The 10,793-nt window shown below is 57.0% G+C and overlaps 3 protein-coding genes across 3 annotated transcripts; 1 reads left to right on the forward strand and 2 right to left on the reverse strand.

The window, feature by feature from the left end:
* Positions 1-288: 288 nt before the first annotated feature.
* IE81DRAFT_301054 (hypothetical protein) lies at positions 289-5,754 on the reverse strand. The gene is made up of 6 exons (XM_025512226.1): positions 4,816-5,754; positions 4,638-4,732; positions 1,492-4,561; positions 991-1,404; positions 784-899; positions 289-685 (listed from the first exon to the last, which is right to left on the reverse strand). Exons 1-6 carry the CDS (start codon positions 5,252-5,254, stop codon positions 503-505), a joined length of 4,317 nt encoding a protein of 1,438 aa, XP_025370392.1. The 5' UTR covers positions 5,255-5,754; the 3' UTR covers positions 289-502.
* Positions 5,755-6,662: 908 nt separating this feature from the next.
* On the forward strand, positions 6,663-8,264 carry IE81DRAFT_100802 (chromo-domain-containing protein). The gene is made up of 4 exons (XM_025510006.1): positions 6,663-7,174; positions 7,277-7,686; positions 7,872-7,935; positions 8,142-8,264. Exons 1-4 carry the CDS (start codon positions 6,761-6,763, stop codon positions 8,214-8,216), a joined length of 963 nt encoding a protein of 320 aa, XP_025370393.1. The 5' UTR covers positions 6,663-6,760; the 3' UTR covers positions 8,217-8,264.
* A 958-nt stretch (positions 8,265-9,222) lies between these two features.
* On the reverse strand, positions 9,223-10,628 carry IE81DRAFT_301059 (hypothetical protein). Its single transcript, XM_025512227.1, has 2 exons — positions 10,562-10,628; positions 9,223-10,415 (listed from the first exon to the last, which is right to left on the reverse strand). The coding sequence occupies exons 1-2, from the start codon at positions 10,589-10,591 to the stop codon at positions 9,462-9,464; spliced, it is 984 nt and encodes a 327-aa protein (XP_025370394.1). The 5' UTR covers positions 10,592-10,628; the 3' UTR covers positions 9,223-9,461.
* Between the last annotated feature and the right edge of the window lie 165 nt (positions 10,629-10,793).

Raw genomic sequence — 10,793 nt, forward strand, 5'->3', positions numbered from 1 at the left:
ACTATCATCTGTACTATCCTCAGCATTATTATACCTTCCCCTGTCCTCGTCATCGCCGTCTCATCTTGCCCCTGACATCGCAATACAACTCCGGCGGCACTGCTATCGTTTCTATTCCTACATTTTGACCGTAGTGATCCTTGTTGTGATCAGTGAGGTGTTCCATTGCCGTGATGGCTCGCCTCGTCTCAGACTCAGCAAGACAGGCTCAATGAAGGTGACGTGACTTCTCATCAAAGCTGGCAATCCGTATCAAGCTCTCGACCAACGGCCAACTCGACGGAGGGGCCCATCTAATTCTCGCAATCCCTCGAATGGATTTCGAGGGCAGGTAGCTGCTCGTTTGCCGCGATGCTAACGAAAATGTGGACGTGTACGACCATAATGACCTGTGACGCTAGGTATGATACACGTAATCGACACGCTTCTCGCAGTCCACATCAAATCGCACCACCAAAAAAGCCATCTCATTCGCGCTCTCCATCATACAACTTTCGCTCCCTCACAATCCTATCCTTTTCCTCTCTGTGCCTTCCACCCTAGGCTGCGCAGCGCCCTTACCTTTGCCCCTGGACGAGTCCGTGGACAAAGAGACGGTACAGTGCTTGTCTTGCAGCCAAGATACGCTCCAAGTGCCTTCTTGAGAAGTGCGCAGAGTGTACGTCGACTGCTGCACATTCGTCACCTGACAGAACAAGGCGCGAGGAAGCAAAACGATCGCGAATCAGTTTATCGGGTCGTGCTCGCAAAGCGTCATCGCGCGGCTTCTCATATCTTGCTCACCGTGTGCGTCTCGAGCACTTGTGGTCGAGGATTCCTATCGATGGGCTCGGTGCGAGAGTAGGTAAAGGAGAATGGAGGTTCTCCTTCGAGGTGAAAGTTGATCTCCGCTTGGTTACCTGCACGTCGAAACATATCAAGACCATCAGCAAGTCCTGCCAGACTCGTCCTTCATCTCGACCCGCAGCCCCCCCAACAAATTCCACTCACCTTCCGGCAGATCCTGAATGTAGTGCCGACCCTGGCTGATCCTAATCTTTGGCAAGGCATGCACCACCTTGCTCATGCCCCCCATCCCGCGCACATCCCTTCCACACTTGCTCCTCTCATGCGCCACGCTCCTAATCTGCAACGTGCCAGGATGTTCCGCAAACCTAGAAAATCTCGCTTCGTTGGATGTGGTGCGAATCGTTTTTCCAGCAAACGCGTACTCGATCTGCCAAGGCGAAGCGCCTTGCAGCGTGAATGGGATGTTTTCGCCCACGCAGAAATCCGAGCGACTCTCTTCCGATACGATGCCTGGCGTCTCCACCACCGTCGTCTCCCAACCGACAGCCTTGGCACCGCTCGAACCTCCATAGAGCGTCTCGCACCCATTAGCGTCGACCACTCGATCGAGTTGCACTGTGCGAGGTCGAGAGCGAGGGAAAGCAGAAGAGTCAGTATGGTTCTGCACCTTCATTGTTGCCTCCTGCTCGTAGCACGACTCACCAGACCATGCTCCCGTCTTGTCGAACGAGAACGCATCAGGAGCAACGCTGAGCGCGTGCGTCGTGGAGCGCACGTCGCTCGCATGAAAGTTCCTTCTGCTACGCGAAAGACCTCCAAGCCCGCCGGCTGCATGTCCAACAGAAAAGTCGACCTCGAACGGTGGCGCGCCAGATAGCTTGATGAGCGGTAGCACCGAGCTTTCTCCATTCGAGACCGCCTGCAGAGCTTGTCCGACGCAAAAGGAGGTAGAGCTTTTGGCTTCGACGAAGACTGCGGAAGGTGCTTGGTGCACCATCTGCTCTAACCTTAGTAGACCTCGAGATCTCTGACCTGGCGAGACGACCGCAGCAGGGTAGTACGCATCACCGACAGCGGTCAGATCATACGTGTGCCAGCCAGACCTGTCGGATGCAAGAGGCAAGGTCGCGGCGCCCTGCGCAGAGCTGAGCGTCTTTTCCTGCCTTTCGCGCTTACCGGCGTGTCCGGTGATTTGATGGGCGTACGTGATAGACAAGGGGGAGTGGCCCGTCAAGACGATATCCACCGCATCTGGCTGTCCAATGCAGACGGCGTTTCGTATCAACGAGTCGTTGCCGGATGGTGCGAGGTTGCCGGAATCGACGTCGAATGCGATGGTGGGACGCGGTATGGGATGAACGTGGAATTTGGATCGTTCGACGATGACGCTTCCTGCACAATGAGCATCCCTAACGCTGCGCAGCTCCCACGTTCCAGGCTGGTCCACCTCCACAAAAGCGTCGCTGGATGCCAGCTGGAGAGTCTTTGCCGATGAAACATCATCTACGAGCGCCATGTTGACCGTCCAAGGTGCATTTCCGACCAATCGCAGCGGCAAGCGAGCCTTTTCACCTTGGAGCAAGTTGACCTCATTCGCTCTTTCCCTCGTTCCAAGCAGCTCGAATGCAACGGTAGGTTCCTCTCTTTGCACATCGAAAAACCTATCAGAGCCGACCAATGCGCGTTCGCACCCTCTACCATCCTTGACGCTGATCAAGCTCATCGTGACCAGACCTCCAGACTTAGCTGCGACCTTTGGCATCTCGACGTCGAAGCGATGCGCGCCGCTCTTGATGTTCTGAATAGTGTGCAGCGTAGCTTTGGACGTGGTGCTGCCTTCTCCCGTCCTGAGCGAGTAGCCGAGGGTAAAGGGGCCACTGCCGCGAAATTCCACCTCCACCGTGGCAGTATCACCGTCACAATTGTGCAGCACCACCGTTTCCGCTTGCGTCGCTGCATTCTTGACGTTCCTTGCGTGCTGATTGGCATTAGTGCGCGAGACTTGTTGCTGCGCGGACAGAGGTCTGAACCTGGCATCAGCGAGCGGATGTATGCTCTGGGTGAAGGTCGCATCGCGAATCTCGACGCCGGCATAGTTCGCGTCGTCAAGCTTCAAGAAGCGATACGTAACGTTGCCGTTGAGGTTGGGTCTCAATTCCATTTCCGTGCGCATCGCTTCTATCCTCTTGACGCTACGCTGAGGCGGCTTGCCAGCCACGCTCTCTTGCATCTCGAGGCGGAAAGGAGGCGTGCCGGACAAGCTGACCAAAGCTTTCGCCCCGATCGTTCCGGCGCACTGATCTTGAATGGCGTGAAATGTGACGTCGGCTTGCGGCGGAGGCACGTCGACAGCTCGGCAAACAGACGGAGCGAGCACTTCTCCATCGCAAAAGGCACCCCCTACCGAGTCGATGCTGTAATCTCCGAGTCCCTGCAGCGCGTGCTCCGACGTGCCCGCGGGAAGCGTCAGGTTCTTGACGCTTGGTGCTGCTCCCGAAATGGATTGGTAGCGCAGCAAAGCATGGACAGGCCCGTCGAAAGCCCCATCGCCGGAAACTTCGATCCTCAGCTTCTTGTCGTCCAGCTTGTTGCGCAGCACCTTGATGGGATTGTCGATGCTGCACAATTTCAGCGCTACCCTTGCCCGGGGATGCACCACCACTGCTCTGCTCGCGATGGTTTCCGACGCAGATCGATGACTTTCGCTTGTAGCAGGATGCATGCTTCTTCCACACGCATCGACAACGCTTTGCAAAGTGTAAGTGTACGTGCCAGGTTCTCGCGTGTCGAGCGTCAAGGGAATGTCGACACTTTGAGCTTCTGCCCAGGCTAGATCTGCAGCAGCGATGGATCGCTTCAGAGCTTCGGACATGCCGCTCACGGATCCAGAGAGACCATCGAGCGGGCTGGTCGGATGTTGAGGGCTCGAAATCCTCGCGATGCGCAGTTGCTTGACGTGCGCAGCCGGTGCGGCGGACTTGGTTTTGGGGGTTGCCGCGCCTGGTCGGGTGAATGCAGCGGACGATTGGGTGTAGACGAGTTCCAAAGGTGCTACTCCTTTGACCCTGACGTGGAGATCGCCCTGATCTGCAGGGCAGTGATGAAGAGTCGGCAACAGCCCGTCTTTGTATTGCTTGGTGAGGGCACCAGACGATGTCTTTCCCTTGGCGCTTGCATCTGCCTTTGAAGGAGCAGCGAGAAAGGTGGCAGATGGGCATTGCACCACAATCACCTCCGACCGATCAATGCGCGCATCGTGTTGCTTCTTGTCCAGCACTCTTTCCAGCTTGACACGACCCACCTGACCGACCGGCAGGTTGAACAGAAATTGCTTGCCTTGCGTCGCAGCAGTTGCTCGCTTCGCGCGCGCGTCGGACCCAGCGACGATGGCGTTATCTGTGGAGCCCGCGCCTCCGCGTCGCACAACTTGTCCCTGCTGAAGACTGGAAGGTCTAGCTTGCTCGATGCGCGCTAGGCCGGCCTGATCGTCATCCAGCTCGTAGTCCAACTGCTGTTTGCGCCCAGCTGACACGTCGTCTGTAGATTGCGCCAGGCTATGAAGCGCCGAGCCTGGAATGCTCATATTGAAGTAGTCGACCAAAGAAGGATCGTTGAAGGATGTGATGCTGTACTGAAGCAGTGCGGGCTCGGTGTTGTTGAAGAGCAAGGGCAAGCTTGCGGTTCGAGCGTGAGGACCGACGCAGTGACAAACTGTCCTGGTGTGCTCGTGGGACAAGGTGGCTGTGCTGTACGGCAGGATGTGAACCGTATACTGCGGGTGATGGGGGACCAAAGTTAGTGGGTCAGGACGTGAGCCAGCCTCGAGGCCATGACGTTGCCATGCGCACCTGGCCGATGATGCGCTCCTTGGGCGCTACGAGTCGCTTGACTTCCACTCTATTGCCCTCAAAGGAGAGCTGTCCAGCCCACGGGTTGACCGTATCTGCCGAGGAGGTTGCGTGCAGTCGATCCTCAGCATCAGCCAATCGCGGCCGCCGCACAAGAAGGCGCATGCATGCTACTCACTCGCAAGCCCAGTGACTGTAGAGCTAATCGGTCCGACCACCGGCAAGGCGTAAAGTATGGTAGGCAGCCATCTCCACCCACCCGCGAGCAAAAAGTCAAAGGAGGCTAGCAGGGCAAAGATGGCGACCCACACGGTGGGTTTGAGGTCCAGACGCGGTATCCTTAATCGAGCGAGCGCATACAACAAGCCTACGTCCAGCAAGAGAGATGTTGTGAGAAAAGGTGCGAGAAGACTTGAGCTGCTGGCGCTACTCGAATGATGTGATCCGGTCGATGCGAGGGAGGCGATGGGCGAGATGGATTGACCGGCTGCGAAAGGCTGAATGAGGAGATGATAGATCTTGTAAGAGTGAAGCAGTACCGTCGCTGTAGCTGCCCATCGTCTCTGTGTCGGACCGTCAGCGAGCGAGAGGGGGATGAGCGAGGGAGAAGAGCTCATCGTGCTTCGTTCGAAGGGGAATGACTGATTGCGAGTGCAGCGCGCGAAGCGGGCGTTAGGAAGAAGGTGCCAGGCAGCGCAGCTACTCTACCGGATCATCATCTCCATCTCCAATCGAGCGAGCGTGGTTGATGCTGCGCCTTTTGAAGGGTTGGTCGCGGTGACAGACGTTCAATTGAGTCTGCCAGAGAGGAGCGTGTTGGGAGGAGGAGTAGGTACAAGCGCAAGGAGAGCCTGTCGCACCTGCCCGCAGTTGCGAGTGTGAGTCACGAGTGAGGATAGGGTGTGCACGGCAATCGTGAATCGTGAATGTGAATGTGAATGTGAAGGGCTTGGCTTGAGGCTCCGCTGCTCGGTGAGTATATTGCAGGTGCTGGAGCTGCTGGACTGGACGTGCTGGTGAAGCGTTTCTGCGTGCAATTCGTGATTGTGAATCACCACTCTTCATCAGGCTGGAGCAGTAGTCAAAGTAGCCTCCACCGCCAGTCACGAGTCACGAGTCAGCTTGGGAGTTGCTTGCTGTGCTTGTCGCTTCATCTGTGCTGCTGCTGCTGCTGCTGCTGCTGCATCGCGGTCCATCATCATCATCATCATCCTCCAAAAAAAGACGCGTCTTTAATTGCGGCCTGCAGTCACGGGTCGCGAGAGTCGCGAGAGTCACGAGATCGACTCAAGACTTGAGTCGTCGCCCGCGGTGTCGATGTCATGATCGACCCGTACGAAACATTCACGCCGTGCGCGCGCGCGCGTATAGACGCGCAGCACACACCCGCATGCATGGCCTTCGTGTCGCGTCCCGCGCGGCCGTCGCTGATGCTGCTGCTGCTGCTGCTATGCTTGCGATTCGCTGCTGCTGCTGCTGCTGTGCGTGATGAAGCGCGCGGGAGGATGCATGGGAATGGATCATGGATCGCATGCAGTCACCATTCAGCAGCGGTGCGTGAGTGAGTGAGTGAGGAGAGGAGGTGCATGACGAAGCAATCAATCAATCAATCGACTCGATCAAACCTCATCATCCCGAATCACAAGCGCTCACACCGAAGCTGCTGCTGCACATGCTCGGCCGTCCCATCTGACGTTTGACTTTGTTTGGGAGCTCGTGCACATTGTCGACTCACACTGTCATCACGACTACCTACAAGTCGATCAATCAGTGTTGCTGTCCGTCGCCTTGGAGGCTGACTGGCATAAGAGCAGCTGCTGCTCGAACCTTTCGCCAGGCGAATCACATTCACATCCACATCCACATCCACACCCACGCCCACACCCACATTCGCGGCACATTACCCCTCTCTTCTTTCCCCCCTGACGCAACGCCTGCTCGAATCAAGCCAAGCCAAGTTCATCACCCGCGCTGTGATAGGCCCCCCACAGTCCATCCACTTGCCCGACCAGCCATCCGTCCGAGTGTCCGCCGCCGCACTTTGCAACTTTTCCCTCATCTCGCTCCTCTTTGCCCACCCTCGACGCGCGCGCGCTCTCTCTCTTTCTCTCTCTCTCGCAAAGATGGCAAGAGCGGGATCGATCGCCGTCTCTTCCGGCTCAGACAGTGGAGCACCTACGAGTGGTCGCAAGTCTGTAGGAGCAGGTAGCGCCAGCAAGAAGACCGCCTCTTTCGCTGCTGCTCGCAAGTCCAACAGCTCCAGTTCGAACAAAAAGTCCAAGAGAGGAGAGGAAGATGAGGTGGAAGAGGTGATCGATGAACCTCATCAAGATGGTGATGAGGTCGCTATTCGAGAGGAGGATGAGGATGAGAATGTCGAGGAAGAGGAGGAGGATGATGATGATGATGAGGATGAGGAGCCGGAGTACGAAATCGAAAAGATTTTGAGACATCGATCTGCCAAGAATACGGGCAAGATTGATTATTACATCAAGTGGAAAGGATACGATCTTAATGAAAGTACCTGGGAGCCAGAGGTGAGTCTTGCTGGTGGTGGGCGGTGGTAGAGCAGAGCGGAAAGGTTTGGGAGCCTGGCTCGTGTGCTAAGCAACGCTCATATCCACTGCTACGCGATGCAGGCCAACGTGAAGGCTACGGCTGGCGAAATGGTCAAGCAGTACTGGGAAGGCGCGCCTGGCAACAAGGTGCAACCGCGCAAGTACCTCTCGCCCTCTAAAGCCGCCGCAGCCGCCGCTCTGGCCGGTGCCAAGCGAAAGCGATCGGCCGGTCGAGCATCCGCCGATGCCGATGCTGAGTCCATCGAGCAAGTTGAGGATGAGGAGGAGGAGGAGGAGGAGGAAACGTCGGCAGAGAAGAGCAAGAGCAGCAAAGCAGCGCCTAGCAAAGAAGAGAAGGAGCATGCAAAGCATTTGCAGGATGTTCAGAGGGAAAAGGAAAAGTACGAAGCGATGGATAGTTGGGACGATATTTGCATATGCGAGACGATGGAGAGGGGAGAGGATGGCGTGCTTGTCGCTCTCATGAAGTTGTGAGTGTGTGTGTGTGTGCGCGCGCGCGAGAGAGAGAGAGAGATAGAGAAAGAGAGGGAAGGAGGAAGAGCGAAAGGATGACGATGTTGTTGATGATGATGATGGGGTGAAGGGGCATATCGTAGAGCGCATGCTTACCCACCTATCTGTCTCACTCGACGCCCGTCTTGCTCGCTCCGCGCAGCAACAAGTGCAAGTACGAGCTGGATTTTCCAGCCGAAATCTGCTACAAGCGAGCTCCTCAAAAGGTAAGCTTGAGGGAGGGGTCCGAGCAGAGTTGAAGTGGGCCATGCGCGCAATGCATCCATCCATTCGTTCACTCAGCGCCGCGTTGAGGGGGGGCAGGAGCGAATTGGCAAATCGAATTTGGAGCGCTGACCATTTCGTGTTCCTTCTGCCCGCTGTCCCCATCGACGAATCAATGCACCCACGCTGCGGCCCGCGCCGGGCACAGATGCTAGCATTCTACGAAGCTCATTTGCGCTTCAAGACGCCTACGGCCGGGGCGGGCAAAAAGACGAGAAAGTAAAAGGAAGCGGAGGGAGAGGGAGGAGAGGGGCGCCGCTCAAGACTCTATTTGGCGAGAATGAAGGAAAGACGAGCGATGGGAAGGATAGGAGGGCACTAGGATGTGAGGTCATCAGACGAGACGAGAGAGCTGGAGAGACGCTTGCTTCGTTGGCCACAGCGACGCCATGGACACCTTCTAGTGGGATAGGAGATGGGTGATGAGTCGTGGCGAATGGGATGCGCACGGCGTGCTTCGTGTTCCCACGGCTGGGCTGGAACGTGGACAAGGGCAGGGGCAAGGGCAGGCTGGGGAGAAGTGAGGGAGAGGGTTCGTCGGTGGTGGCACATGAGGGCATCTTTGCGATTTTGCGCCAAACGTTGCGCGCGCGCGCGCACTCCCTCTTGGGCAATGACTTCCCAACGTTCCACAACTTGACCCCACTCCTCGACACATCCTCTCACTCGCCTGCTCGCCCCCCACTCGACCACTGATAACTCGCCGCCGACCTGATTCACACTCCCAAAAGAAACAAGAGGGGGAAACTTTTTCCACATTCCTTGCGCGAGCCCAAAACGCATTCGCCACCCCATCCCGACCCCATCCCCACGCCAACCGCCCTGCCTTTCCCTCTCCTCCTCCCCTCCTTCGTGCATCTTGCATCTCTTTCGCCCAAATCTCTATATACATCTTCTCGCTTCATATCAGCCCGATCTACAGCTCCACCCTCCCCCCTCCCCGCTTCCTCGACTCGACTCGATCAGGCTCTGATGCGGAATGGGAGGGGGCATCAATATCCAACGCGCGCGCGCGCAGGATTCTCCCACGCACCTACCAAAAACACATGAAGACTTGTTCCTCCCTTTCCTTGCTGCCTGCCTGCCTGTCCCCGGAACCTTTTAATGATGAAGTGGGGGAAAGGAAAACTTTTTTTTCCTTTCTTGGGGAACCACGCACGCCATCCTCGAAATTCCCGTTCCCTTTTTTTTTGTTTTTTTGGCTTTGGGATTCACGCGATTCATTGTTTCCCGCCGTCACGAGGGGCCGGGTAAGCCCAGACATGACTTTTTATATTCCCAGAAGCGTGTGTGCGTGCGCAAGTCACGATCGAGCTCAGTGCCAAATCTATATAGATTGGGGGTCATGATTTTTTCTCCCCCCCGCGATTCTTCGCCCCCAATTTCGTATTATTGTGGTGACGCGTCTATGCGCTGCCGTACGACCCCATTTACGCTTTTCACTCAACCCCCCCATCCCCACTCCCCTCTAATTCATCTTCTTGTTCCTTTTCTTCGTCGAAGCGGCAGCAGCAGCAGCAGCAGCAGCAGCAGCAGCAGCAGCAGCAGCGTTGGATGATGCTTTTTCCGAATGGGAAGACGCGACGAGCTGAGCATCGTCTTGCCAAGCTACTGCAGAGGAGGCGATGTCCTTGCGCGTCGTAGGAGCCGTGGCCGTGGCCGTGGCCGTGGCCGTGCCAGTCCCTGTTGTTCTCCTCCGCCTCTGCGTCGTCCTTGTCGTCGTCGCTGTCGTCGTCGCTGCAGGCAGCCAATGGATCATCAAAGCTCTGGCAGCGAAACAAAGGGCAATGATGATCGTAGCTGCCGCTTTGGCCACATCGACTTGCTCTGCCTTCGATGGCAATACGGAGGAGGAGGAGGAGGAGAAGCGCACATTCCCGTCATCCTCCTCCTCCTTGGCCTGCTGGCTGTCAGCGTGCACAAACGCGAACCTGCTCCACCACCCCGCATGAAGGGCGGTGTAGGATGTGTGGGAGTGGGCGATGCATCCGTACGCCGTGGCGGCCAAAAAGGCGGCCAAAATGTCCACCACCTGCAGCAAGCTCTGCGCTCTCGTAAACGGCGGAGCGTTCAATGTCCACGTGCGGTCAAAGATGCCCAGCATGCCTCCGACTTGCGAGCCTGCTGTAGCTGCTAGCACGCCGCAGAGGATTTGAAAGGGCAAAGAGGCGCGGACGAGGGGGTTTGCGTGCGCGAGGGGAAGCGCTACGCCTAGACTGACAGCTTGCGCCCGCATACCACCATCCAGCACGAAGAGGCAAGTGTCGAGAAGCGCAGCAGCGTTGGGTGCTGCTGGAGCGAAAGAGAGCAAAACTTGCAGGATAAAGTGCGCAGAGAGGTAGTTGAGCAGGGGAGAGATGGAGAGCAATTGTGCAGGAACCGTATTGTTCAGGTAGGCCACTGCAAAACTTCCTCCCCACGCCTTGGGCCAGTCGCCAGTCGCCAGTCGGAGTTGTGGAGTTCAAGGTGGGGAAGTACGCTTTACGGTCAGATGCCGAGCACACACCTTTCACCCGCACACTCCACCACGTGACACGACGCATCAGCCCCCCCGCCCGCAAGACTCACCATGATCAAGAAGCCCACCGTATCCTGCATCCAGCCCGGACCCAGTCTTTGCTCCCTCTCCCTCTCCCTCTCCCTCTCCCTCTCCCTCTCCCTCTCCCTCTCCCTCTCCCTCTCCCCCTTTCTCTCGCCATTCTCCATCATCATCCCCTCCCTGCCCTCATCTTCGCGCCTCCTCCTCCTAGCCAGACCAGCAAGCGCTCTGAAAGCCAAAGAAGTCCTCAGAGCATGAAGT

Source organism: Ceraceosorus guamensis (assembly GCF_003144195.1).
Source record: "Ceraceosorus guamensis strain MCA 4658 unplaced genomic scaffold IE81scaffold_22, whole genome shotgun sequence".
Taxonomy (NCBI): Eukaryota; Fungi; Basidiomycota; class Exobasidiomycetes; order Ceraceosorales; family Ceraceosoraceae; genus Ceraceosorus; species Ceraceosorus guamensis.

Coding starts and splice junctions, on each gene's coding strand:
- IE81DRAFT_301054 (XM_025512226.1), bottom strand. CDS start 5,254: ATGAGCTCTTCTCCCTCGCTCATCCCCCTCTCGCTCGCTGACGGTCCG. Junction 4,733..4,815: donor TACAGTCACTGGGCTTGCGA/GTGAGTAGCATG, acceptor CCTCCTCGGCAG/ATACGGTCAACCCGTGGGCT. Junction 900..990: donor CATTCAGGATCTGCCGGAAG/GTGAGTGGAATT, acceptor TTCGACGTGCAG/GTAACCAAGCGGAGATCAAC.
- IE81DRAFT_100802 (XM_025510006.1), top strand. CDS start 6,761: ATGGCAAGAGCGGGATCGATCGCCGTCTCTTCCGGCTCAGACAGTGGA. Junction 7,687..7,871: donor CTTGTCGCTCTCATGAAGTT/GTGAGTGTGTGT, acceptor CGCTCCGCGCAG/CAACAAGTGCAAGTACGAGC. Junction 7,936..8,141: donor ACAAGCGAGCTCCTCAAAAG/GTAAGCTTGAGG, acceptor CGCCGGGCACAG/ATGCTAGCATTCTACGAAGC.
- IE81DRAFT_301059 (XM_025512227.1), bottom strand. CDS start 10,591: ATGCAGGATACGGTGGGCTTCTTGATCATG. Junction 10,416..10,561: donor CGGTGGGCTTCTTGATCATG/GTGAGTCTTGCG, acceptor GACTGGCCCAAG/GCGTGGGGAGGAAGTTTTGC.